Source organism: Phoxinus phoxinus (genome assembly GCF_949152265.1).
Source record: "Phoxinus phoxinus genome assembly, chromosome: 24".
Classification (NCBI taxonomy): domain Eukaryota; kingdom Metazoa; phylum Chordata; class Actinopteri; order Cypriniformes; family Leuciscidae; genus Phoxinus; species Phoxinus phoxinus.
In genome coordinates this window covers 12,005,560-12,033,340 of record NC_136899.1, presented here as the reverse complement: position 1 = coordinate 12,033,340, position 27,781 = coordinate 12,005,560, and the positions used below count along the sequence as shown (strand labels likewise).

At 36.9% G+C, this 27,781-nt stretch overlaps 1 protein-coding gene across 1 annotated transcript in view; it reads left to right on the top strand.

The window, feature by feature from the left end:
* Positions 1 to 27,781, top strand: part of prex2 (phosphatidylinositol-3,4,5-trisphosphate-dependent Rac exchange factor 2) — a 143,939-nt gene that overhangs the window by 49,113 nt on the left and 67,045 nt on the right. Inside the window, exons 6-16 of the mRNA XM_079601443.1 lie at positions 1,361 to 1,522; positions 6,519 to 6,652; positions 6,760 to 6,863; positions 9,992 to 10,141; positions 11,559 to 11,703; positions 16,386 to 16,486; positions 20,427 to 20,530; positions 20,622 to 20,671; positions 24,573 to 24,648; positions 25,528 to 25,600; positions 27,364 to 27,506. Of these exons, the coding sequence (XP_079457569.1) occupies positions 1,361 to 1,522; positions 6,519 to 6,652; positions 6,760 to 6,863; positions 9,992 to 10,141; positions 11,559 to 11,703; positions 16,386 to 16,486; positions 20,427 to 20,530; positions 20,622 to 20,671; positions 24,573 to 24,648; positions 25,528 to 25,600; positions 27,364 to 27,506 (1,242 nt within the window). The remainder of the gene's footprint in view (positions 1 to 1,360; positions 1,523 to 6,518; positions 6,653 to 6,759; positions 6,864 to 9,991; positions 10,142 to 11,558; positions 11,704 to 16,385; positions 16,487 to 20,426; positions 20,531 to 20,621; positions 20,672 to 24,572; positions 24,649 to 25,527; positions 25,601 to 27,363; positions 27,507 to 27,781) is intronic.

Sequence of the window (27,781 nt, the reverse complement as noted above, 5' to 3'; positions counted from 1 at the left end):
ACGGTTTCAGTTCTGAAACTTACAGGATATTCTTATACTTTGATGACCTCTTATATGTCAAAAGCTCAAGGAAAATTTTATTTCTCAGTTCATCACCCTTTTAACCAGTTTAATCAGTGTCTGAAATGATAAAAGATTCGGTCTCTAAACCCCTCCTTTCCTTGAGTCTACTCTGCTCTGATTGGTCAGATGGCCCAGTCTGTTGTGATTGGTTTACAGCTTACAGCGCGTGTTGGAAACAAAATAACCATTACCATATCTGAATTTCAGCTCTGGAGGCTTCCTTAGCAAGTCTATATACAGTGATACGAACAGTAATGATGCCGTTGATTTTACCGTATCGATTCCTCATCCTTTTGAAGTGCATGGAAAGTGAATTTGCTTTCGCAGCACAAAAAACAGTGTCTTCTCGACTACATGTTGACTACACAAACCAAACTCGTCCAGTCCTCATACAACTAGTGTCAAAGTAGATGTTTTTGATGGGCAGCCAATGAAGACCATAGGCTTGCATTATGCAAATTAGTTACAAACCTACATGGGTATGTTCAGGAAGTAAGAGTGGATTTACCGACGACTAATTTCATGCAGTTCATATACTATAAACACTGGTCACCATAGACAATAACTCTATTTATAAAACTTTGCAGAACCTTTACATTCACAAACCTTTACATTCACAAAGAGCTGTATTACACACTGCATTCATGAAAGGGTATATGCCAAAAAGCATAATAGTGGGACAAGTCAGTGTTACAAATTGTATTGTACATTTACATGGAAAATCAACAACAATTTTAAAAGCCATTATTTAGACTCTGAGTTTCATCTATTGCCAGGCTCATTGCTAATGTTTCATGGCTGTTCTTGAACCCAAAACACTGACATTTAAATGGTTTACTGTAAACACCCACAAGCGCTAGTTCACATAATAAGACCGTAATTTCTAGCATAATTTCTTCACTGAGATTCTCACAGTCAGAGTCTCCGCGGCCCCTCTCGCTAAATACCAGCGATTGGCATCTGTGGTTACTTCGATATCTTAGACACGTAAATGTGAGCGACAGAATTAAACTGATGAGGCAGAACCCTTGTGTTTAGACTTGGTTTAGAGATTAGCATCTTCCCCAGCAGATCCTGTCTTGCAGTAGCAACATTATTGAACATATTACAAACACAATTTTAGCCAGAATTCTTCAGAAAACATAACCACTAGCTTTGATAATTCCATCAGTGTTAAGCTTTGTTTCAAAGTTAAGTTCACTTCATAATGTTCCATGATATGGTCGTGTTTTGCTGTAATTATACCACTTTACATTTTATGTACTGCTTAATGTTTGTGTTTCCTGTGGATGTTTAGGAGCTGCTGAAAAGAACCCCAAAGAAACACAATGACTACTTGATGGTGCAAGAGTCGCTGCAGGTGATGAAAGCCGTTTGCTCCAGTATCAATGAGGCCAAAAGGCAGATGGAGAAACTGGAGGTGCTGGAAGAGTGGCAGTCTCATATTGAGGGCTGGGAGGTACACACGCGCACACACACTCGCACACGCCGCACACATACACACATTCACGCAGTGGTGGCTGGTGGGTTTTAATCCAATTTAGGCATGGGGTCTTCCTCCATTTTTAATTTGTAGTGTTGTCTGAATGGTAGTTTAGTAAATTCGTTTGATCAAATATTCAATATCTCTACTCTCCATAGTTACATCAGCAGTAGCAGTTCAAACTAATATCACGTAATTTACGTCTCGTCGATGATTGGTTGATATACCAAGGGAGGGTAGCCTCCTCTGCCATGTTACTTTTCTCAACACTCCTAATCGCTGAAATACTCTATGGTGATTGCCGTTTTTTCTTCTTCTTTTTTTTTCTTTTCTTCTTTTTTTTACAAATGGAGGCACAAGTCTCCAGCTATGGATTTGCCTCCCTTTATCCCCTCAAACTCGCGTTTCACACATTCGGGATATTCTGGGAAGCGGTAGTAACATTCACAGTGGTGAAATTACAAACAAGAAATACACATTCTGAGACATAATATGAATAACTTGGAATTTTGTGGCAGGCTGTGCCTCCCCTGATGAGCCACTGCACTTATGTTGGGTTTCCATATTTTATGGGGTCTTTCCATAGACGTAATAGTTTTTATCTTCTACCCCCCCCCCCCCCTACACTAACCCTACCCCTAAACATTCCCATCACACAAAACCTTCTGCTATTTTTGATTTTCAAAAAAGATCATTCTGTATGATTTATAAGCTTGTTTTCTCATGGGGACCAAAAAAAAGTCCCCACAAGGTCAAAATTTGGAAATTTGGTCTCCCTTTGAACTCCAATGATGCTTACTCAGACAAACTTAGGGATTTGAGCAAACCCTTAACCCTGAAGTATTATGGTTCGGCATGTAACATCCTGCAAAGTTTGAGTTACGGACAAGAAAGATGCCTTACAGCTTGTGGCTTGTTGAGGAGACGTGCGGTTTACATTTTCAAACTTATGATTTCCCTTGAGGGACACTGAAATGTTCAAAAATCCCATTGATTTGCTCTGCATACTTTTAAACAGTAGTGTAAACTCCTTCACCGGAGTTAGTTTGACGTCAGAAGATACAGTGAGAGGCGGCATCACTAACCCCCAAAACTCCATTCTTGTCAGTGCTTTTGATGTAAACGATTGAAACCCTAAAATCTTAAATCCTAATTGAACTCCATGCTTTTGTTCGTCTTTTCTTTCAGCCTCTGTACAACCTCTCCCTCCACCCACCAGCTCAGATGAGTGCTCTTTAGACTATGCCAGCACTGTCTGCTCTTTGCATCAATGCCTTTAATTAGACCCACTTTGTACGGTAGCGGCCGCTTGACCATAGCGCAACTCTGCCATCACATTCAGAAGGCTGATAAGAGCAGAAATACTTTCACAAGTGCTCTATAAACTAACCACAAACTACATGCAACATGCAGACTTGTTCTACCCCCCCCCCCCCCCCCCCCCATTACATAATTTTGCATGCAACACGTGACCCATCAAATAACCAGCAGGTATCGTCGAATGCAGTTCGAAACTCATTTATCCTCCAGACTTCCCCCTTAATAACGTGTGACTGGGCATGCGGCTGCCGGCCAAGAGTAACAATAGCAGTGATTGTGTGGGCAGTTTGGGTTCTGTGTTTGGGGTTTATGTAACAGACCCGTCCAGTGAGGTTTTTAAGTGAACGGGGAGCTTGGTGTTTTTGGAGAAAGATGTGAAATAAAAGACACAGACATGGTGAACTCACACTGATTAGGATGTACAAGTTGACGAGGACATGAATTAATTCAGACAATAGAATGACTACAGGGATTCAAAGAAAAAGAAAAACACCCGTATTTTCTCTTCCGTTGAAGACAAAATGAGAAGTTTACATTAATAATTTATATTATTAATATATATTTAAATATGCACTACAATTTATTCAGAAAGAATGCATAAAGTTGATAAGGGACATACTTAAAAGTTAAGAATTTGACACTGTTACAAAAGGTTTCTGAACTTTTTAATCAAAGAATCCTGAAAAAAAAGTATTACGGTTTCTACAAAAAACAGTTTTCATCATTGATAATAGTTTAAAAAAGTTTCTTGAGGACCAAATCTGCATATTAGAAAGATTTCTGAAGGATCATGTGAAAATCAAGCTTTGGCCTCACAGGAATAGCTTGAATTTTAAATATTTTCAAATAGAAAAACAGCTTTAAATATTTAAAATCCTAATAATATTTCACAGCATTACTGTTTTTAATTGATTTTTTGATCAAATATATGTATCCTGTGTACGCCTAAGATATTTCTTACAAAAAAGTAAAACATCTTACTGACCCAAAACTTTTGAATTGCATATTAGTCTGTTGTATGCACATATTCAAATGTATCATGTAGAGATCAGTTACGAGACACATGAAAATGTTTTACTTTTGGCATCATGGATGTCAAACCTGGTGACATATTTATTGAGAATCGACATTTTAATAATAGACTTAAATGCGTGTTTTTTTTTTTGTTTGTTGTTGTTGTTTTTTTTACTAGTGTATGAACACTTGGAATAATGTACTACTTTTACAGTACTTTAAGGGTGTTTTCTTTGTCATTTTTGGAGCTTGACAGGCCCTGGGCACCATTTACTTTCATTGTATGCTAAATTTATTTGAATATTTTGTGTGAACAATCCCTTATTTATTTATTTGGGGTGAATTCAGGTCGATTGGGACACTTTTTGCCACTGAGATGATGGGAAAAGTAGAAAAGTGTCTCAATCAACCTGAATTCACCCTATTTACTTTTAAGACTTCAACAGAGTCTAAAAGTCTGGGTTTTGTGAGTGTGTGTGTGGTGTTGCTAATGCAGTTTTTGTGTTGATGTGATGCTGCGGTAGATGTGAGTCATTTTATCATGGTGGCACTAGACTGAGTTAACGGTTGAGGTCAGTGTGTTAACCACGAAGGACTCTTTACTGAGTGTTCAGTTGAACTCTCACGTACAACTTCCTGTGTCACTGGGATACGGTATGAATACTTCACAACATGCTTTAGATCTATTTTTGAGCATATTTTGCAGATGGCGATACAGAAGACTGTGTTTATGCTTACATCCTTTGAGTCTGTTTACCCATCTGCTCCATGAGTCACTGAGCCGTCACGTATCCAAGAATTCATGTAATGTATTTGTAAGCAGTCGTAATAAGTTCAAGTCTCACATGTTTAGAGATTAAACCGCATTGACCGCAACTATTTTTAAACGAACAAGTGGACTTTTGCATTTGATCCCGACAGCCTTGCATATGTAGTTGTGTGTTTTAAGAAGACATTTTGCAAAACAAAGACCATGTTGTTTTAGCATTCAGGGTGCGTGTTGAAATGATCCTAGCCAGGTTTCTCTGTCCACATCAACCATTGTAAAAACATACCGCAGAATGAAAAACAGGCGGTCAGATTTTTATGAGGGAAATATAGTGGAATGTTTTAAAAAGACAGACATGGGTTTTGAAACTGAAATTTGTTTTAAGATCTGCAATTTCTGCGAGATTGTTTCGGTCTGCAACACATATCTGAGCAGTCACACCCTTCTGGTAGGCGAGAAATTATATACATCTGGTCTGTGTGGCCAGAGCTGTCACCAGAAGTTTCACAGAGGATGGCAATGAATATTATGGGGGAATTTCTGTGCACCATTTAGTGGTACACACTGTTCTGAGTGCAGTGACTCTTCCAAAACCGCTTTTATGAAGTACACAATGACCTCTTGGAAGCAGTTCCCAAATCTGTTTTAGCCTTTTGGACTTCATTACTGGCCTTTTGCCTTCCTGTTACTTCATATCCAGGAAACAAAGCCTTTGATGGGACGCACATGATTACACGACTATGATTTGCTTCAGAATCGTGAACTTCACCTCCCATTAAATGTGAAATACATCACTGCATTAATATGTGTTCTGGAATTGGAGGGAGAGGAAGAGTGTGTCTGTTCTCACAGGCTGTGGGTGGAGATGGGATGAGAGGGAGCTTTTTCCACAGTAGTGTCCAGAAGTGGCCGATTGTTGGTTATTGTTGACCTCCCGCGCATGCAGATGTGTGTCCTTCACAGCAGGTCTTGTGAAGCAGTGATGATGAGTTCATGAAACTCTACTGGCCATGGAGCACTCTGGGAAATTAGATAAAGTGTGCGACTGAGACAGTAAGGGGGAGGGGATGGACCAGAAATTATAACACTTAGGGAAAGCTGGCAGCTATAGGAAATGAAAGAATATCTGTAGACATTGCTAGTGATCATTTTGGAAGTATAATTATTTTCAGTTACTGTTATAGACAAAAAATAATACATTGTTATTAATTTTGAACAAAATTCTTAGTTTCACTAAGAATTAAAAAGTCTCAGTTTCACACACGGACGGACACACACACACACACACACACACACACACACACACACACACACACACACACACACACACACACACACACACACACACACACACACACACACACACAATATATATATATATATATACTGCTGTCAAATCACAATTTGTTTATATATATTTATATTAATATGACAATCAATATGCATATTACTTTTTTGCTCTATTTTTGTTTGGTTTAACTTGAAGTACTAAAATAACTAAAATTAAATAAACTAAAACTAAAAATGTATATAAACTAGACATATATATTTTTTAAACTAATAAAAACAAAAACACAATAAAATGGCAAAACAAAGTGACATGACAAAAACACAACAAAACTTTTGAAATAAAAGTGAAATGTAAAAATAAAAAAATAAAAAAAATATTTACAAAAATTATAATAGTATATAAATGATACTAAAATAATACTGACTCTAACATCACAGATAGCGGGGCTGATAATTAATTATTTTTGTTTAATTTAAATAAAATGTTATACAATTTTATTTCTGACAGAAAAAAATTGTAAACAATAGTTTTTTTAATGATTTACTTTTAACTTAGTTTGCTCTGTTTTCCTCACTCAGGGCTCCAACATCACAGACAGCTGTACAGAGATGCTCATACAGGGAGTTCTGCTGAAGATCTCTGCGGGGAACATCCAGGAACGCATCTTCTTCCTCTTTGACAACTTGCTGGTGTACTGTAAGAAGAAGAACAGGTGAGCTTTCACTATCACCTGTCAAACCTTTCAGCTGCCAGCTGTGTTGGGTTTTAATGAGAACAGAGAAGCTCAAAGTAATGGTTCTGTGCTGCGCTCTTTTACAGGCGTTTGAAAAACAGTAAGACGGCCACTGAGGGTCCACGATACCTGTTCAGAGGCAGAATCAACACCGAGGTCATGGAGGTGGAGAATGTGGATGATGGAACAGGTGTGTGTTATTCTGTCAAATAACTCTTCCCAATTCCATCACCGCTTATATGTCATTGCATCAATAATACATCGTTTAAAGGAATAGTTCACTTAAAAATGAAAACTCTGTCATCATTTGCTCACCCTCAAGTTGTTTCAAACCTGTATGAGTTTCTTTCTTCTGCTGAACACAAAAGAAGATATTTTCAATGTCGGTAACCAACAGTTGATGGACCCCCATTGACTTCCATTGTATTTTTTTTCCTACTATGTAAGTCAATGGGGTCCATCAACTGTCTGGTAACTGACATTCTTCAAAATATATTGTTTTTGGTTCAGCACAAGAAAGATATTCATACAGGTTTGATGTATGAATTTAATTCTGTCAGTAAACGATAAAGGAATAGTTCACTTAAAAATGAAAATTCTGTCAAGGAAATAATTCAACTTAAAATAAAATCCATTCTTCATTTACTCACTCTCATGCCATGAGTTATTTCAGTATCATCGAGATACTATTCTAGTTCTTCTTCTTCTTCTTATTATTTTAAATGAGGTTATTTGTATATTTTCCATTTTCATTTTAGTTAAAATTTTAGTAATTTAGTTTATTTACATGTTTTATTTCAGTTTTAAATGTTGTTATTTTATTATTATTAATGGGAAATGTTGCCTTAGCAACTATCTGAAATTAAAATAAATTTTAAAAATATATATTTATTTATTTAAGTAACACAAATATTTGTTATCAAGTCTTAGTTTTATATAACTATAATAGAGACTTTATTTCTCCTGAACACAAAAGAAGGATTTTAGCAGAAGGTCCTGGCTGCTCTTTTCCGTATAATGATTATTGGAAAAGTGATCAAGCCCCAAAAGTGACAAAATACCACCATAAAAGTAGCTCAAATAAGTCATGTGACATACATCAATTTCTTTTAAAATTCCTGAACAACTAACAAACCATATAGCTTTAATTTTTACAGATATGCTGTTTCAAAGTGTGTGGGGTAAGCGTTTAACTACTTTAACAGCTAAAGGTTAGAAAAAGTGGCATTTTCTGGGCAGGATGACAAGCACTTGGAGCCCTGTGACTGGATGAACTCTTGAATGGAGTGTGTCTTGGCGAAGGAGAAGCCCTGATTATCAGTTATATTTGTAGAAGCAATGATTTGCTCCCTGGCGGACCTAATATCTGGCTGCCCTGGAGATGGATGGGTTTCAGTCCACGGAATCTAAACAAAGCCAACACCGCCGCATTTGCTTGTGGGTGTTTTCCCATTCTCCCCAATGGCTCCGTGTAAAATCCAGACATGGACTATTATTCGCCTGTAATGAAAGCTGTTGTGCTGATGGAGATGTCCTGTGCATGGCTGTAAAAGTGCACTCTAAGTCATAGATGGAGTGTTTCTCTTTGATCTGGGTTTTGAATTGTTTCAATTAAAGAAAGAACACTCAGGTAAAAGCTTGTAGCATTATGTTATGAATTAAAAAACTGCAAGGGGCTAATGAAGCGTTTTTAAATGGATGAGACTTCAAATAAAAGTTGAGAGCAATTTGGAAATTGGTTGAATTGAATCAAAGGAAGATGCTGCCCGTGGGGGTGTTAAACCACCAGCGGACGTACAGATGGAGGCTTGTAATTTGTCCAGTTCCTGTGCTGAACTGAGAGGCGTAATCATTGTAACACACAAGCCATTCATAGGGGAAGGAAACGCAGGCGCACGTAGTGACTGATTATGATGCGAGAGAACGGCCCATTTCTAATGCATGAGAAAAGAAACTGATGAATACATCTCAGCTTATTTTATTTTTTGCTGAGGTGTTTATTCGCATATAGGTTTCAGAGACCTTGCTTGTAGGGCTGTCATGATGATTGCATATTCATCATCCAAATAAGGGAAGTTTAGGACATGCAGGTGAAACTCGAAAAATTAGAATAACTCGAAAAATTAGAATATCGTGGAAAAGTTCATTTATTTCAGTAATTCAACTTAAAAGGTGAAACGTGAAACTAATATATTAGAGTCATTACATGCAAAGTGAGATATTTCAAGCCTTTATTTGTTATAATTTTGATGATTTGATAATGAGTCTAATATATTAGTTTCACCTTTTAAGTTGAATTACTGAAATAAATGAACTTTTGCACTATATTAGAATTTTTCGAGTTTCACCTGTATATAGATTATTGTTAAATATGCACATTTTTACGTTTCTCTTTGTGAAGCAGCATGCAGTCTTAAGTGCACTATTCAAATGAACTCACTCATGTGATTGTATTAAGATTATTGTAATGTGTATTATTTCACTTTATGTTAAACTATTGGCATAATTGCACATATTTGCATTGATAGCATTTCAGGTCGGACCACTTTAATCATGCATATAAATATATATTATATATTTTATATAATCAATAAATTATTATATAATTATTATGTTGAATGTCATTTTTTTAAAACAAAATTATGACTTTTTTATAATTAATCATCAACTCAAATTTCATGATCATTACAACCCAACTTGGTCGCAAAGCATAGAGTTACATTTTGAAGAATGTAGAGAAGAACTTCTCCCCAAACAATGCATGAACATGATCAAGAAACCTCCACACACAGTATTGTTTGAAAGATGCAACAACAAAAAGTTCTAAAGGATCTTGTTCCTCCGAGACATTGATGCAATCAGTGCTTCAAGATGGGTTTTAATCCCTGCCTGTTCTTCAGGACTGTTCAAATAGCATGTCGATTCTTCACGGCCTTGTAATTAGAGCAATTGATTCGTCGTCTGCCTGTGATCCATTTCATTCATGGGCTGTTTTGTTTGTTGCCTGTTTCATGTGGGAATGTTTCATTTTCTCTGAACTTTACTGCTCTCATGGGCTGTTCACACTGCTTTGTTTATGGCCGAAGAACATCTATTTTGTCATCTGGGCCGCTTTGATAGATAGCCTGGCATACAAATGTGGAGGGAAGGCAAGAATGCGAAACGGAGAACATCGCTGGTTGTGCCACATGTAGACAAACGGGCCACAAAGACAAAAGGAAAAATATGTGTTGGAAAATCCAAAGAAGTGGCCTGAGAGAGCTATAAAAGGCATCTCTGACAGGCAGATATTGATTACTTGTCGGTGTTTTTCCTCAGCGGATTACCACAGCAGCGGGAACATCGTGAACAACGGCTGGAAGATCCACAACACCGCGAAGAACAAGTGGTTCGTCTGCATGGCAAAGACACCGGAGGAAAAGCAGGAATGGCTGGAGGCCATTTTAAAAGAGAGAGAACGACGGAAAAGTGAGTAGTGATGTGATTATACTGCGGAGGCGCAAACATTTTACATTATGGCTCTAAGTCTTAATATAAGATTTAATATTCACATTTTGCTGTGCAGAATTACAATGTAATGTATTTTTTTGTATATTATATTATATTAGGCTATATTGTAAACAAATTAAAACTAATGTAATATAAAGAATGCAATGCAATAATACTGCAATTAATGCAGCATCAACACAAAGAAACTATAATATTTGTGTAATGGCATCTTTTTTTAACCAAGTATTAAGGTAAGTATGGCCAATACCAAACACCAATACCTCAATTATATGTTCTTTTTATCATTTTTTATTATAAAATGATATAGTTATAATCTAATTTATTACATGATGTGCCGATTAATTAATCTAATTAATTGCGATTTAATCCTACATCAAATTCATCTGAGAATTCCAAAAGATACTTTAAAGTCATTATTGTGTTAAATGAGAAAAGCATCAAAAAGTAGCTTTAGAAAGAAGTATTTGATTTGATTCAACAGAATTTATAAACTTAGAGGCTGCAATGGCCAGGATTTTTTTTTTTTTTTTTTTCAGAAGCTGCATCTGAATTAGAATTTAGATATATTCACAGACCAAAACAGTTTGGTTACCAACGTTCTTCAAAATGTCTTTTATGTTCCGCAAAAGAAAGAAAGTCTTTCTGAAACTACATGAGGGTGAGTAAATGTAAACAAACTGATTTTTTTTTTTTTATTATTAAATAGTAGGCCTACTCTAAAGAAGAAACTAAAACTTCCAGTAGGTGACGGTAAATGTCTAAATGAGTACGTTGAGGCACTCATTCATTGGATTAATTCAAACTGATTCTTTCAGGAATGAAGTAAATGGCTCTTTTTATGAATGATCCATTGAATCGTTGGTTCACCTGATCGATTTGTTCAAAATGCGGATTTATTCAGAAATGAAACACCACTGTGTGTTGTTCAGAGACGCAAAGTTCTGCTCTGGCTTTACAGGTAATATTTTCATTAGCAAAATTGAGCAACAACAGACAATATTGTGTCTAAAACAACAATATTAACTTATTGAACTGTTATATAAAATCAATGTCACATTTGCACGCATGCTATTCGGGACAAAAACAGCACTTGTGTGATATTGTTTACGTTACTCGAGTTAAATTGCTTATCTTTATCATATGATATAAATATGAGACAAAAACTCATACATCGGCATTTTTGCTCTGATATCTTGAATTTTAGGAGCATTCTTACAGCATTCTATAGGCTACATCACGCAGTGAGTTTTTGCCCTGCATCATGTTATATACATACAATGTATATATACACTGCACTATACAAACAACACATAAGCAATCTGTGTAATTCTGGGTTCAGAAAGTGAAATCTTTCCTCTCTTATTTGCTTTTCCAGCATTAAGACTGGGCATGGAGCAGGACACCTGGGTGATGATATCTGAGAAAGGCGAGAAGCTTTATAACCTCATGAGTAGACAGGGCCACCTCATTAAGGACCGCAAGCGCAAACTCACCACCTTCCCAAAGTGCTTCCTCGGAAGGTAGGTCAGCGAGAGCCATCTTCCTGCGCTCTGTCTGTGCTGATAATGGCTGTGATAGACTCCAGGAGAGATTACAATAGGGGTCATGGCCTGTAGTATCATGTGAGAGCGAGTGACACGCTGAGAACGAGAGTGTGTAGCTGTAGGAGTGACTGCAGTGACAGGAGCACATAACATTTCATTTTGGTCACTCATAAATAACAGAGTAGTGCAGTATAATGGAACTACGGATGAGCAGCATGCGGGTGAACAGATCTCAGTCTACTGTTCATGATGAATGGATCTCAAGATCGTCTATTTCTGTGCTTTTAAATCTGTCTTATTAAGTCCGTCTGTCTCTTGTTTTTCTTTTCCTTGAAGATTTCGATTATTTTTTGGTTGTGACTCTTCTTTTAAGAACAGTTTTTATACACGCTTCTTATTTAGCAATACAGTAAATCTGGTCTGTTTTGAATGGTACATCGAGTTCCCTGCTTGTTTTAATCTATACAGAGACACCACAGGGGTAACTACTTGCAGACCTACAGGCATTTTTTTTGTGGCATTATCTGGATTGATTTGAGAGAAATTATGAGGAATTCATTAAAATCGTCACAAGTTAAAGGGAACTGAGAGTATTACAGTTTTATAGTGTTGTTGACAGCTGAAATCCTAATCATATTGTTTAATAATGTAGACATTATGTACTGTGTCATGTTGAATGAGACAGTGGAGGAGAAGTGAAGCTCTGCCACTCTTCCAAATGGTCATATGTATTAAACTGCCTCATACATTTGATGACCTGATTAACCTATTTGCTTTTCAAACTAATGATGTACAATGGAGATATTTTGGTTTTGCTATGTTCCACAGAACCAAGATATGCTGTTGTTTTAATGTTAGCTAACAGGACAGTTTTGAGTGTCATTGTGTTATGATTCCTGTCTTGTGTGGACTTCCTGTCCTGTGCCATGTCTTGTAGTCATTTGTAGTTTTTCTTGTTTTAGTCTTCCCAGGTGTTTCTAATTAGCCACGCCCCCTTGTTATCTTGTTTATTTCATTAATTTAGTTTATTTAATCAAGTAAGCTGCACGTGGATCTGGCTTCTGCCTCTGCCTTAACCTCAGTGATGTTGGATTCATCTTGGTGTGTTCTTCTATAACGCTGAGGTTAAGGCAGAGGCAGAAGTCAGATCCACGTGCAGCTTACTTGATTAAATAAACTAAATTAATGAAACAAACAAGCTAAACAAGATAACAAACATAGAAATAGACTCGGGAACAAGAACATAATAGCATACTAAACCAAGAACTCCCCCAGACTGAAACTAGACACAGGGCTTAAATACACAGGCAAACAAGCTTAACAAGGGGGCGTGGCTAATTAGAAACGCCTGGGAAGACTAAAACAAGAAAAACTACAAAGGACTACAAGACATGGCACAGGACAGGAAATGACAAAAGTCCACACAAGACAAGGGGAACACAAGACAGGAATCATAACACATTGAAACATTATTTTGCTTCAGCTATGATAAAGAGACATGCAATCTTCCTTTGAGAATTTGTGTATTTCAGAGGCAGAGCAATGAAGGGAGGTTTTTAAAAAAAAATTGGATTGGGATTTCAAATGTCAACTTTCTCAGAAATCACTTACTGCACCTTTAAGTATATTAATTAACTACATGTACTTACTAGAGGATTAGCGCTTATATTAGTTGCATGCAATAATGCATAATTTATAGTTATTACTATAGTAACTATATGTAACATGTATAACAAGGACACTGTATAATTTAGAATTACCGCATTTTTTTTAAAAGGCATTTGGCCCCCTTTTGATCCCTGGGTTATGAATGCACCACTTTTGCATTGTTAACCTCAAATTGTAGTGCAGAGGTATGCAGTGTGAAACGTTGCGGTGCTAGAATGTAACAGCAAGTTATTTAACATCAACCAACGAATCATAAACTGCCTCAGTACTTGCTTCATTAAATATTCATGCCGTGTGTTTAATTTCAGCATTTTAATGAAACGGTAACAAAGCTGAGACTCAAACCAGTGCAGATTTCTATGGCAACATTTCCACATATAGAGAAGCTGATATTGAAACAAATCAACATTTTTGACCTCATAAATATGCAAATATGTAAACCCAGAGTTCTCGTATAAAAGGACTAAACCAAGGTTTAAGGACTAAATCATGGAAACATAAACAAGATAACACAGGATTATGTCAACCTCAGGTTTAGAATACTGGCTTAACACTTTCAAATGTTTTTTAACAACTTGTAGAGTAACCACAAGGTAGTTTTCTACACAAGTTATGTCCGTTTCAGTGAGTTTGATCTGATAGAAATGTTGACGCCTTTGAAGTTGCAAGTGTGAACATCTGCAGTCTGCGTTATGCTGCAGCATCCAGACCAGAAACTATAAAGGCAATTGTTCCAAGATGTGTTGGCTTTTTCCTGCTCTGATCTCTTTTGTTTTAAGTGTGGTTGGGAAATCCTCGGGCTGAACTCAGATTAACGGAGCTCGCCTGGCAATCCTGAAGTTTCTGCAGCTGGCATTCATAATTTAAACCCTCTGAGATGTCAATACGACAACCTCACCGAACGCTAAAATAAGACGCTCAAACCCCTACGACACTCAACCACTTGCAAGACTCTCACTTTTTTATAATGCCATTCTTGGTTGGGATTTGTCTGTTCTAAAGAAAAATGAACCCTCAAAGAACAACTGCTCATACTTGAGGCCAGATTATATTGTAAATGGAATTAGGGGCACAACTTATTTCCCTTAGTGTTTCCTTACAACACACAGATAGAGTCTGGAGCGGGAATGGATTCATATAGGATAGAGATCACAGACAGCAGATAATGTTCATGAGTGGGTGGTTTGTGTGTCTCAGAAAGCCAGATGGACTGAAGAAACATATGACAGCAGAACCTGTGAAAATATATCTCTGTCTGGGTGAGCGTGCTGAACCGCGGGCCATCGGTTTGTGTTACTTATTTAACGTGTCTCCACTATTTTAATATCATTCATTCTCTGCTTTCATATAGTTCTCCCCTTGCTATAAGTGTCTCTCTCTTTGCTATATGTGCTACATTTGATATAGTAAATTTGCTGCAAATGTTAGCTCTTAAATAACAATCACAAATATTAAAACACTTGCTTTAACGATAGTCATCACTATATTTAGTTAAACCACACAAATTTTTTTTATGTAGTTCTTGTTTTGCCTCAGGACTGGCATTTGGCAGATGCTTTTATTAAAAGCGACTTACAATGCATTCACATTTATCAATATACTGTACCAGTATGTGTTGTTGAATACATTATTTATCATAACCATATTGGTTATCGGCTGATATTGGTCATTGATTTATTGATTGATTGATTACAGTATTGGTGAATATTGGATATTTATCAGGTGATGTTAATTATTTAAATATGGGCTCGTTTCCACATTTATTATTAAAAATGTTTTGTGCTTGTCACAAATCTGTATTATGTGCATAATGTAATTACATGTAATATAATTCTTATTCCAAATATTGCATGTTTATCATAGTACGTTTGAGACCAGATTCAAACCATATCCAACCATCCCCAGAAATCCTACTTTTGTTACGATGAGGATTTATTTTTTGGCATTAAAACGATTTCAGTTCGAAGGCATTTATAAAGCGCTTTCATATGTACTACTGTAAACCCAAAGCACTTTACAATCATATCAGGGAATCTCTCCTCAACCACCACCATTCTGTCATTTTAGCATATAAAACTACATTTTACAGACTATTTTATTATATATATTCTCTTCGTCCAAAGATTTATTTGAGTTTTTTGATAAAATGGTATAGACCAGCATTCTTTGTGATCTGAACCTGGAGGAATTAATCTCAGTAATGTAGTCAGGAGGACAGAGGACCCTGCATTATTTTCTTTTCAGTCTTTCTTTTCTAATCATTGAATTTCATTCGTTCATGGACACTGCACTGATTGTATGCTTTACATGCGCACAGTCTCTTTCTGTCTCCATCTGTCTGTTTTCTTTAGTCATTTTGTTCACTGTCATTTTTGCTTTCTGTTTCTATTTCTCCATATCCATCATTTATTCAATCACCTTAAAACCTCAGAGGTCTGCTGGAGTCTGGGATGTTTCTCATGCTGTATCACCATGGGTTCCATAAACTCTGGGAAGAGCCGCAGGATTACACTGGTGGAACTTGGCATGTTCGTTTTGGTTTTGCGGAGAGGTGGATGGGAAGGAGAGCCGGGGAGAGAGTGGTGGGAGTAGAATCAGATATCCTCCACTGAGACAGTGGCTTTACCCAGCAAAATTACTAAATTATACAGGGCAGTCAGTTTAACTTCATCAGGAGAAAAAGACCAGAAAAAAAAAAAAAAAAAAAACGGGAGAAAAAGGATTTTCAAGACTTTAAGGGATATCAAGCCTTATGTAGTTTAAATACTACTGTAGTTTGAAAATCTATGCAATGATAGACAGACAGACAGACAGACAGACAGACAGAAAAATGACCACATTGCACAGGAAGACTATTAATTATTGAGCTCATCTCTGTGGTGTGATCACTCAGTTTTAATGGATTTTGTTGACGGTCATTTATATAATTTATGGGTCCCTCTTTGTTTGTCCTCACATTATTTTACCGTCCTCTGTCTGTATTTTCTTAGTGAGTTTGTGTCGTGGCTGATGGAGATTGGAGAGACCAATAACCCTGAGGAGGGGGTTCATTTGGGTCAAGCCCTCCTGGAAAATGGCATCATCCACCATGGTCAGTTCCATTTCCACTCTATGCCATCATATTATTATCTTTGACTACATATTCTGACTTTCAACACTGGCTGAAAATGTATGCTGTATACCAAAAAAAAAAACTGGGATTCGCGAAGGAGTAAAACCAATCAAAATAACATTTACTAAAATAATTTTATTTGTGTACCTGCATACCATGTTTGACCATTAACATGCAAATGTATTGTTAAATTATTAAAATATAAACTTAAAGTACTTAATATTTAGATATTAATGTCCCTCTGTGGTGAAAATCAAGCTTTCAGTGTTGTTTATATGTATATGTGGTGCAAATTCATAAGTCGACACCATTGCTGAGTATTTTCTCCTTAAATCTGCAGTGAACCAAAGACAGCCAAAACGCGGCTTGAAATCACTGGTGTTTCTTAAGTCACAAACTACATATTTTTTTAAGGTTCCATAAAGAACCATGCTTTGAAAGTGCTATATATAACCTTAATGGTGTTATAAATAACCTTTTCAACAATATTTATTTTCATAACTATTAGTATATTATCTTCATATTATTAATATTATTTTTTATAAATTATTTATTAATATGTTTTTTTTAGCCCTCTATCTGCCTGGTCTTATATCGTGTTGCCTCTATTTGGGTTTTACATAAAAAAACAGCATGTTCTTGTTCATGTACTTTTATTTTTTATTGACATGGCAGATTATAGCAAAAATGACAGTGCTGTAATAACAGTTGTTAGCTGAATACATTAATAAATAACAATTGACATCGAACACAATATAGATGTAATGAAGACCCAGTTCCAGTGAAATATCTTCACAATCCCTTGTCTTTACGTCTTTCATTATGTGTGTATTCTGAGTGGCAGTATCTCTCTGCAGATGATGAGGTTATGATACGTGACAGCGTCTGAAATACACAATTGAGTTTAGAGTTACATTGTGTCTCTTCCATTTGATTATGTAAAAACAATTATGTTCATGAAGGCATGGTAGAGCTTTAATGTTTTTTTGTGACTGGGTATGTTTAGGCATAAAGTCATAATTAAAAAAAATCAAACAATTTGGATAATAAATTCCATATCTCTGTTACTTACTTTGTGGAGAAGAGAAGAGTATCCTTAACTGAACAGAGCTGCTCACACTACATGTTCTGTTAAACTAAAAGAGAAAAATACATGATGGTTAGGAAATGATTGTTACTATTTTTAAAGTTTATAGACGTTTTAAGAAAGAAATAATTTACCCGTTGAGAGTACTGTATGTTGACAGTCTGTGTAGTAACGGTTGTATAGCTGAGCTCCAGAAAATCAGTAATAAGGAGGCTTTGACAGTTAGAGATTTGAAAAACAAAAAGGCGGGAGTAAAGAACCCTAAACTCTAACACAAAGAACCATTTCAACATATAAAAGGTTCCTCAGGACGATACGGTACTAAATAGAACCGTTATTACGTAAGAACCATATTTTTTTAGAGAGTACCTTGTAACCAATAATTTCAACGTGTGAGCATCAACGAGTGAATCTCTGAACTGGTGCGAGTGAGTGGAGGTGGGTCTAATTTGCATATTCATAGAACGTATACTGAATAAGGCAAGGGTGTAGAGTTGCATTCAAGCTAATTTAAGCTTTTCAAGTAAAAAACTTTTAAATATGTCATTTTGGTGATCAAAGATTAGTTTTAAGGGATACAATTATTTACTACAGGGGGACTTTAAGTAGGCTAAATATTTTAGGTCAAAGGGGTTTGGCTGACGAAAAAAGTTTGGGAATCCCTGCTGTATACAAACAGTTGACTCTCAGAAATGAAAAAAAAAAAGAAAAAAGATAATACAATCTGTCATGGTTTACTTACCATCATGTCATTCCAAATCTTCTGCATAACACCAACACATTTTTTGAAAAATATCTGTGATTATTTGTCCATGAAATGGAAGTCAGTAGAGTCCAATGTAGCTTTGGACCCCATTGACTTACATTGAATGATCAAAACAGTTCGGATTGAAACTACATGAGTGGGAGTAAACCGTGACCTTTCCCCCCCTTAGTTATAATAATAACTGTACAAATTAGAGGGATAGTTGAGAGTCTGATAACAAAACACATATGCTACTCTTATAATAATGTAAAAATGTAGTAGGCCTACATCATATTGAACTAAAGGCAATTGGAGTTTTTTTTCTTGTCATAACCAGTGGGCATGACTATCGTCTTGTTTATTTCATAATCTGCTTAGCTCAAATAGTCAGTTGATGAGTTTCATCATCACCATTGGGCTCTATTCATTCGTTAATGCAGATGGCTGTTTGGACAAATAGCCCTCTTAACATTTCAAGAGCCCTGACATCATTGTTTTCGGGCCCCGTCGAACTCTGGGAGCGTCCAAGAGCAGATGGCTTTTTATAAGTTGGTCTATGTTTATGTGAAGAGTCACAAATATTAATTGTTTCACACCATGCTGTTTGTTTAATACTGAGGGAAATTTCTGGTCTTTTGCCTATATACTGTATTTATTTAGTCATTTTTTGGGGGGCGGTGGGGTCCAGTTCTGCTTAATGCAGACTCACAGTATGGACTGTTTTTTTTTGTTTTTTTTTAAAGAAGACTGGCTGGCTTTGAGCCAGGACTTCATGCTAAATCACTTTTCACTTCATCGCTTCCTAACAGGGAGAAATAAATTCAAGCATTAGGGCTCTATCCACTCGCTCGCATTTACGGCTTTGGTGAGAAAGATCTTTAAGCCTTTACTATTCGCTGAGAAGGATGAATTCATTTGGCAGAAAGAGCAGGATTACTTTTCATAAGCATGTTGGTGTTACTTGCATTTGTGCTTACATGGAGCTGAAAGCCTATAAACTCAGATTATGAAGGTCCTTAAGAGTTTTTGTTGCCTTTTGTGTTATTTTTGTAAAACCTTTTAATACCAACAAAGATATTTAATCAGCCTCATTGTAAATAGTATTTCTATCGCCATGCACAGGTTACATTTATCAAAATAGAATATAAGCTATACATTTTAAACCTTTACATTGCAGCGTTGATGTATTTATTTGAAAAATAAGTGCTAATAAACAATGCAAAAGTTTTATATCTAAAGAAATCAATACTTTTACTGTTGGCAAATCCATTTAAATTCATGATATGTGTCCAATATTATCAGTGGAAAATCTGAAATATGACCAGTCGAAATGCTTCTCTACTGTGTGCTACAGTGCTATCTACATAGTGGCAGTTATTGGACACTTTTGATATTGGAATTAATTACAGCCTGAATTAACAACTATTTGAATAGCAAATTAAAATATTAATTGTACATATCATATACATTGTGTGCAAAAAAGGGTTTATAAAATGGTTAAAAATATATTTTCCTCTTCTACTATTACTAATTATTTTGTGGGGCTTGTAAATTAACTTTATTATTGCTATTATTATAGTTGATCAAATTTGCATTTATCTATGTACAGTAAGATTTTTTTATATTTTTGAAAGAAGCCTCTTGTGCTCAACAAGGCTGGAAATATTTAATAGATAGTATTATTGTAAAATATTATTAAAATTGATTTAAAACAACTGTTTTCTAATTTGTTATCTCTTAAAAGCTAAATTTTCTGTGTCGCATCCTTCAGAAATAATTATAAAATGCTGATTTGGTGCTCAAGAAACATATCTTATTATTATCAATATTTAAAAAAAGTTGTTTGCTTAATATTCTTGTATAAACCATGATGCATTTGATGCATAGAAAGTTCAAAAGAACATCTTATAACATTGTAAATGTCTTTACGGTCACCTTTTAACAAATGTAATGCATCTTTGGCTGAATAAAACAAATTCCTTTAAAAAAACAAACACACTTTTGAATGGTAGAGAAAACTTAAATGTATGACAAAATTATTTGGATGCATTTTGTTGTAGTCTCATTTTAATCTCCACCCATTCTAGTTACAGACAAACACCAGTTTAAACCGGAGCCGGTGCTCTATAGGTTCCGCTTTGATGACGGCACATACCACCCTCGCAGTGACATGCAGGATGTCATCTCCAAGGTAACTCAACCGGCTGTGCTCCGCTAAACGGTCTCTTTTTGCCCCTTGAAAAAAGTTGGACATACGATAACAAATGTCCTTCTTCCCTCAGGGTGTGAGGCTGTTCTGCCGACTCCATAGTTTATTCACACCGGTGATCAGGTAAGGAGCCAGTATCTTAGTTCCACCTCATTACAGCTGTCTCCAGTCACACCAGCTCTACCAGGTGCATTCGCACCCCTGCCGTTTCTTCTTCCGCTCTAAAGATAGCACCTACAGGACAAAACCGGAGGCTGATAAGTGATTCGAAATAACTATACTAGAGGTATAATCCAGAATTAGATCAGTTATTGATTGATGTTTGGGAGCATAACACCTTCATTTTGTAACCATTGTCTTAGTTGGGCCGGGCGTAATGTTGTCTCTTACTCCTATGTGTGCAATCAGTGTCAGAACTGCACTACAAATGAGTGGAAGCCTTAAATGTGAAACAGGTGCAGTTTGAGGTTTTGGCAGCTGACAGGCCCAAGGACATGAAATTCTGCATGCAAACACAAAGCTAATGGACTCTGAGGGCACGTTTTCTTGTTCGGATTAATCCATTTTCCAATTTTCTGCTAAATCCTGCCATGCTCGTTGAAGGACTGTTGGGTTGTACTGCAAATATTGTTAGTTGCAAGCCATTTTCTGGAACTTAAAATGCATAAAACAGCTCTCATTTCAGTCTGTCAAAGCAAAGAGTGTTTACTTTGTGTGTGCACCTGTGCGTTTCTAAATGTTGTCTACGTCTGTAAGGCTGGATATTTGATATGCATCAATTTTCCTTTTCAATTATTTCATTAAATATGGATTTATTAATTGTCCAAGTAATAACAAAGTTTGTTTACAGCTGACAATCATGTTACTGACCATGTGAGTCAGCGTTTTCCCGGGTACATAGGATCACAGATATTGTTCCTCCACCATAAATAAATCACCATCCAAATGCTTGAGTTTTATCACTGAAATGACTTGCAAATTGATTTTTACAGACGTCCCCATGAGAAACAATTACTGTCCGAATAGGGCTTAAGAATGCCTACATGCCCACATTTCTCTACTATGTACTGAGAATCTCTTCCTTGTGGAGCTATAATTGGAGAATCCAGCTCTAGTTTAATTATCTGGTATTTCCTGCTGGTTGGAGGGGTTCTAGGGGGCTTCACGCCCCCGCCTTACCATTGTAATAAAAAAACCTCTCTTAACTCTTCTACACCCTGAAATCCAGAATGAATAACATTCCTGACATTCTTAGAGAAGTAGAACTTGAAGATTTTGAGACTGTATGCGAAGTCAAATAAACCTTTCAAATCCTATTCACTTTTCCTACAGATCGCAATGCTCTTGTGCCAGGCGTATGACTGCCTGTGGTAACGCTGTTTACCCTCATTTGTCATGGTGACAGTTCTGGGTACAGCTACAGAGGAAAGGGCTGGCTCCATGTCTGTGGCAGTTAAATCATGGCAAAGCCTTTTCAGCCTCACACTTTTGGTCTGTGATTAAAACAAATCCTTATATAATCAGACAGAACCCATCACAAACGTGAGGTGCACGTTGAGAGAGTTACATTGGGATTCCTGGAAGTCAACTGGAGGTGTTTGATTGTGTAAAAATAGAATGGGGATGTAATTCTCAGAACTGTAAACAGCCAAGTTTGGTTTTGAGTGTGTGTGAGTTGTAGGGTGTGGGCCGTAGTCTAGCCCTCTGACCTAGCGCAGTGAGTGTCCCCCAAGAGACCCCTGGCTTCATGGGAAAATCACTGCTCCATTTTATTTCCCGTGGTCTGGAAGACAGCCACATGCATCAGTTTGGGACTGAAGTGGGCTGAGAGACACCTGCTGACCTCTACTGGAGCAGAGAAACACGTTGTATGTTGAGAATATAGGCATCTTGAAACACATTTATATATATAAATATACAATTTAACTATTTTTTAACTTGACACACCATATTGAATACGCAACACCAGTTACAGGGCACTCAAGAAACAGTGTGAGCTGCACACAGTGGCCAAGATACCTGTCTAAGGTTCTGGCTTTAGCGGACACCTCTTTGAAGGGCCTGAATTTGAATTTACTTTTTCAGGAGGGTTTTAGCATGTCATTTTCAAACTATCAGCATGCTGATCCAACCATGGTCAAGTCAACGTTTTTCATTCGGTCATATCTTCACGCATCCTAGAAGTGACCAAAATGTTCTGTTCACCAATTTTGGCTTTAGGTGGCGACGAGTGTCTATTTTGTGTTTTGAGTGAGACATTGAATCCTTAACTCAATGATTCACTAAAAATAAGTCATTCACAACTGAGGAAAAGATGTGTTCAGATTAATTTACTAATTTATTCAATGGCTCTCACGAGTTGTGTGTGTGCCCATATCTTACTGTACTTGGTAAACAGTTTTGACTTGCTGTCCACCATGGAGGGGCTCGGAGAGGATATTCTACTCGAGCTGGTGAAATACAAAAAGGAGGAGAAGGGATGCTGATATAACTGACGCTGGAAAGAAGAGGCTAATTTTACATCTTGGTATTAATTTAGGGTAAGTTCAAGTTGATTGGGACACTTTTTGCCATTGAGACGATAAAAAGTGTCCCAATCAACCTGAATTCACCCTAGAAGATTAGGTGTACTCCTCCCAAAAATGTTTAATACCTTCACTTAGGTGGTGACGAGGAGTTTTATGTGTTTTTTAGTGAGGCATTGAATCATTAACTCAACGATTCATTCAAATAACAGTTATCAAACGAAGGGAGGGACTTTGGTAAACCCAGGAGGGTTTCATTGTATAAACTGTAATTTGCACGGTGTCAGTATACTAATCAGTGTACCACTGCTAAAAATATCAAAACTTAAAAAATGTTAGAAGAAAATCTTGTCATCTCCAAAACATGGACTAGTCAATTAGTTTGCCATCATGTCCCATTATTTGCTTAAAACTAAGCAAGGCCCTAACAGTCTACGAATACTCTATGGGTCCTATCTTGCACCCAGCGCAATTGACTTTGTACACCGACGCATGTATCATTCCTATTTTGCACCCGCGCACAGCGGACTTTTCCCTTCACAGACGCACGTCGGTAAATTAGGGAATGAACGTGCTATTTTCCAGTTTTAGAAAGCTATTCCGCCACTGACCAGGAAAAACCCAGTCTAAAGACAGTGGCGCGTTGCACGTTAGTCATATGGTATTTTAAGGGCGCGTGCTTGGCCATAATGTAGCGTGTTCACTTCTCTGGTTTTTATGGCCCTGGCAGGAACGTCGGTCTCCTCGGCTGTGAATCGTTCCTGGCGTGCGCTGGCAAATCCGCCGCTATAATAGCAATTCGCATTGGAACAAGCGCGCCGCTCTTAAAGGGAATGTGAGAGGACGCTCTGATTGGTTTGGTTCACGGTACGCCCAAACCACACCTATGAATAATGAAGCTACTTCAGTTCAGACCAACACATTTTAGACTTGCGTCGGGCGCAAGAGGCATTTATCCCGCCGGGAAAATAGCAACAGCGCCCAAGACCCGCCCACAAAGTTACTTGCGCTTTGCGCTTTGACACTTGCGTTTCAGATCGTTAAAATAGGGCCCTATGAGTTAGTTGACATAGGCCTATATGTGCAATGTTACTTATAGTCAACAGAATGTCTAATGGGGACTATCAAAATAAAGTGTAACCCTATAAATTCACTCTGCAGAGACAGATATGTCTGCTTTTAGTTGTCCCAGATGAACTTTGTTTCACTTTTTTTGTTACAGAATATGTGTAGAGGGTCATTAATCAGACAAACATTGTGACTCCTGTGCAACCCTAAAATAAATTCAAGGTAAAGCACTTGTTTGGGCTTCAAAGAAATCGAGGGGAAAGGGTTGTTTTGATGTGAAAGTCCAGAACAGCTCTCTCAAGAGCTTTTAAAGCGGATGCAAGTCAAGACAAAGGTTAACAGTTAACTTGAAATGTGTGTCTCTTGAGGCTACTGTAAAGAGGAGACATTTTTGAACTGGTCAAGTCAAACGTTCCTTGTTTTCCACACAGGGATAAGGATTATCATCTACGAACGTATAAATCGGTGGTAATGGCCAACAAGCTGATCGACTGGCTGATAGCACAGGTAATATTTGATACTGTTTTATAGACCTACTGGAAACACAGTGACCTCCATAGTAAATAAGACACGAGGAAAGAATAAAGCAAAAGTAGTTGATGTTTCCTAAACTGGCCAGATGATCTCAAATGAGGTGGATGTGAACTGTAACAATAAACCTTCGTCTAGCCACAGTCTAGTTATGTCCTCTTAAAAACAGACGAATCACTATGAGACTGCAGATTTGAATTAAATTTGAAGTGCGGTTCGGATATTTAGAGGCAACTTTCACATTCATGCAAGTGTTCAATAAGATGATGTATTGTGTTTGACCATGAAATTATTACCAGGCGCTCAACCCAGCTAGCAAATAAGTTCTAGGAATGTTTGGCTGATGTGTTCTAAAAACATTATGAATGTTCTACTGAAATATCCAGGTTTTTAAATGTTTCTTTTTTTCTCGGTTATGTGAACATTAAGGGGACACTCCAATTTATAATTTTTTTAAGCAAAATGGGAAAGTTCCGAAACTAGTAAAATTTTAATTTATATATAAAAAATATATATAAATTTAAGCGAACATCCAACTAAACTTTTTAGGTAAAAACATTCCTTGAACAATGTCTAAATAATGTTGCGATAACTTTTTTTTAGAACATTATTAAAGACCAGATTACGTTATTAGAAGAACATTTGTTCATAACTTTGAGAGAACCTTGCTAAAGTTCTGATAACATTCCCTGTTAGCTGGGAAGTGATCCTTCAGAGTTGCACTGTAATGATTGGATCGTTGTAGTGTTTGTGTGAATTCAATATGTTTTTCTTGAGCTCAAGCTAGGGTGTGTGACATTTTGACCGCTTGTAAGTAGATAAAGAGAGTGGCACTTGTCTTTTTCTTCTCTGCAGGGTGACTGTCGAAGCAGAGAAGAGGCGCTGATCTTGGGGGTGGAGCTGTGTGACAATGGATTCATGCATCATGGTATGATAGCTGTATAGCTGTCTCTCTTTTTTATTTCCTCTGTGTTTTTGTGTTTCTGTCTGAATGTCTTTTCTTTTTGTTTCTTTGACGCTGTATCTCTGTCAAAGTTCTTTTTTTGTCATATCTTAGCTCATCTCAAGTGTCAACCAGGATATTTTAAGCATAAATCAAAGAAAATGTAGTAAGGTTTATACTTTAAAACAACAGCAACAACGACAAAATACAATTTGCGAATGGGATAGGAAAAATAAAGTATTCATTATGCAAGTAAAAGTGATTTTGATTCATCTCAGTGGCTTTTTTGACTCACCAATAAAATAAAAATTATTAAAAAGGTTTATATTCTTTTTCTCATTTAACTGATTTGCCAACTGATTCATTCACTGGTTAGTTCAATGGCTTTAGGTGATGAAAAGTGTCTTTTTGTGTGTTATGAGTGAGGAATTAAATCATTAACTCCGACGATTAATTAAAAAAACAGGCGTTCAATACTAAAAAAAAAGCGATTATACAAAGGTATATGAGAATATAAAGATTTGTATGTGTTCAGATTAATTTACTTGGTTTTATTTCGGATTTATTCATTGATGTGTTCACTGATTTGTTTTCTGGATCGTTCAGTCAGTGGCTTTAGTTGGTGGTGACAAGTGGCTTTTTGTGTTTTGAGTGAGACATTAACTTAGTCTTTCATAAAAAATAGCAATCTTTCACAATTGAAAAAGCAATCACAAAGTGATGAATGAGTGATTATATACTACAAAATAATATATCACACACTTTTGCTTCTATTTTGTGTTTAGAATGTTTTAAATGAAAAATATTGATTTTGTAGTGTATGAGCTTAATTCACATTGCAAAACTTTTCCTCTAACTGGATTCTGCACATTCTCTCTCGACAACAGCCTTGACCTTCTCCACAATCCATGTTTGACTGGCTTGTTGTCATGGCAACTGTTTGTTTGCAGGATTCGGGTCTCATTTTCAGGTCACTTGATGCCAAAGTCCACATCATGCTTGTGTGACTCATTTATAGTCTAACATGGGCTGTTCCTTACAGCCGGCAATTCAGTTTCATACTTGGCCAACTACCAACACATTTATGGAACGTAATAACTAGACTGGCACTTTAATTTTTGGGCTTTGAAAGTGATCATGGCATTCATCCATTTAAGTTGGTTCACTTGGTTATGTGACCATTAAAGCTAATTCAGAGTTATCTAATCTTGCCCATAGAAGTGTGGAGAACACTGGACCTCTTTTTCTCATTGGGGGTATTTTTACTACAAAAGTGAAGGGATTGTTTAGAGCCCATGTTGCCCTGGTGACAGATTGAAATCCTGGCCTGTTCCTTTTCACGGGAACCACTTTCCAAAGAAAAGGCTTCCCCTCTGAATCTCTCTGTACAGCTCTTGTCATTCCAGTACATTATGTGTTTCTCTCTTCTGTGTGGTACACAAATTCAATTTACACATCAATTTGATCCTCACAACAACAAAGAAGTTGCTATAATGTTGCTTTTTGCTGAATCAGTTATAAGACGACTTTAAACAAGATGCTGAAGTGAAATGAAATAGTTATAAAATAACAGTAATGTAAGGTTAAGCAAATATAATATAACATAATATAGTATATAGTTGTGACACCACAGGATATGTCAATATCCCAAAAGTATTTCATGTCAGCTATGCAGGTTACATTTAGCACTACTGAATGAGCATCAGGTATTATTTGTTCTAAAACACCTTGCTTTTGTCTTTTCGCAGTTTTGGAAAAAAGCGAATTTAAGGATGAACCTCTTCTGTTCCGCTTCTTCGCCGATGAGGAGATGGAAGGTTCCAACACCAAACACAAGCCCATAAAACACGATCTAAAAATAGTGGAGAATGTCATCGCCAAGTCGCTGCTGGTGAGAGATGTCGTCTGTAATCGCCTACAGCTGATGCCACTTACAATAGCGCATGTTGGCGTGAGCCCATGTGGTTTTCATCCACTCGCATGGGGCTTTTCTGCTTCGCCACGTACGGGGGGTCTGAACTCTGGCCAGCTCTGACTCGAGAGTCTTCACCAGTAATTATGCTTGACTGTTCTAAACCAGCCTCTAATTACATCTAAACATGAAGTCAACTGGTTTGACAGTCGAGGCCCACGAGAGACTGAAATTCACATTCTAGGAGCGCCTCC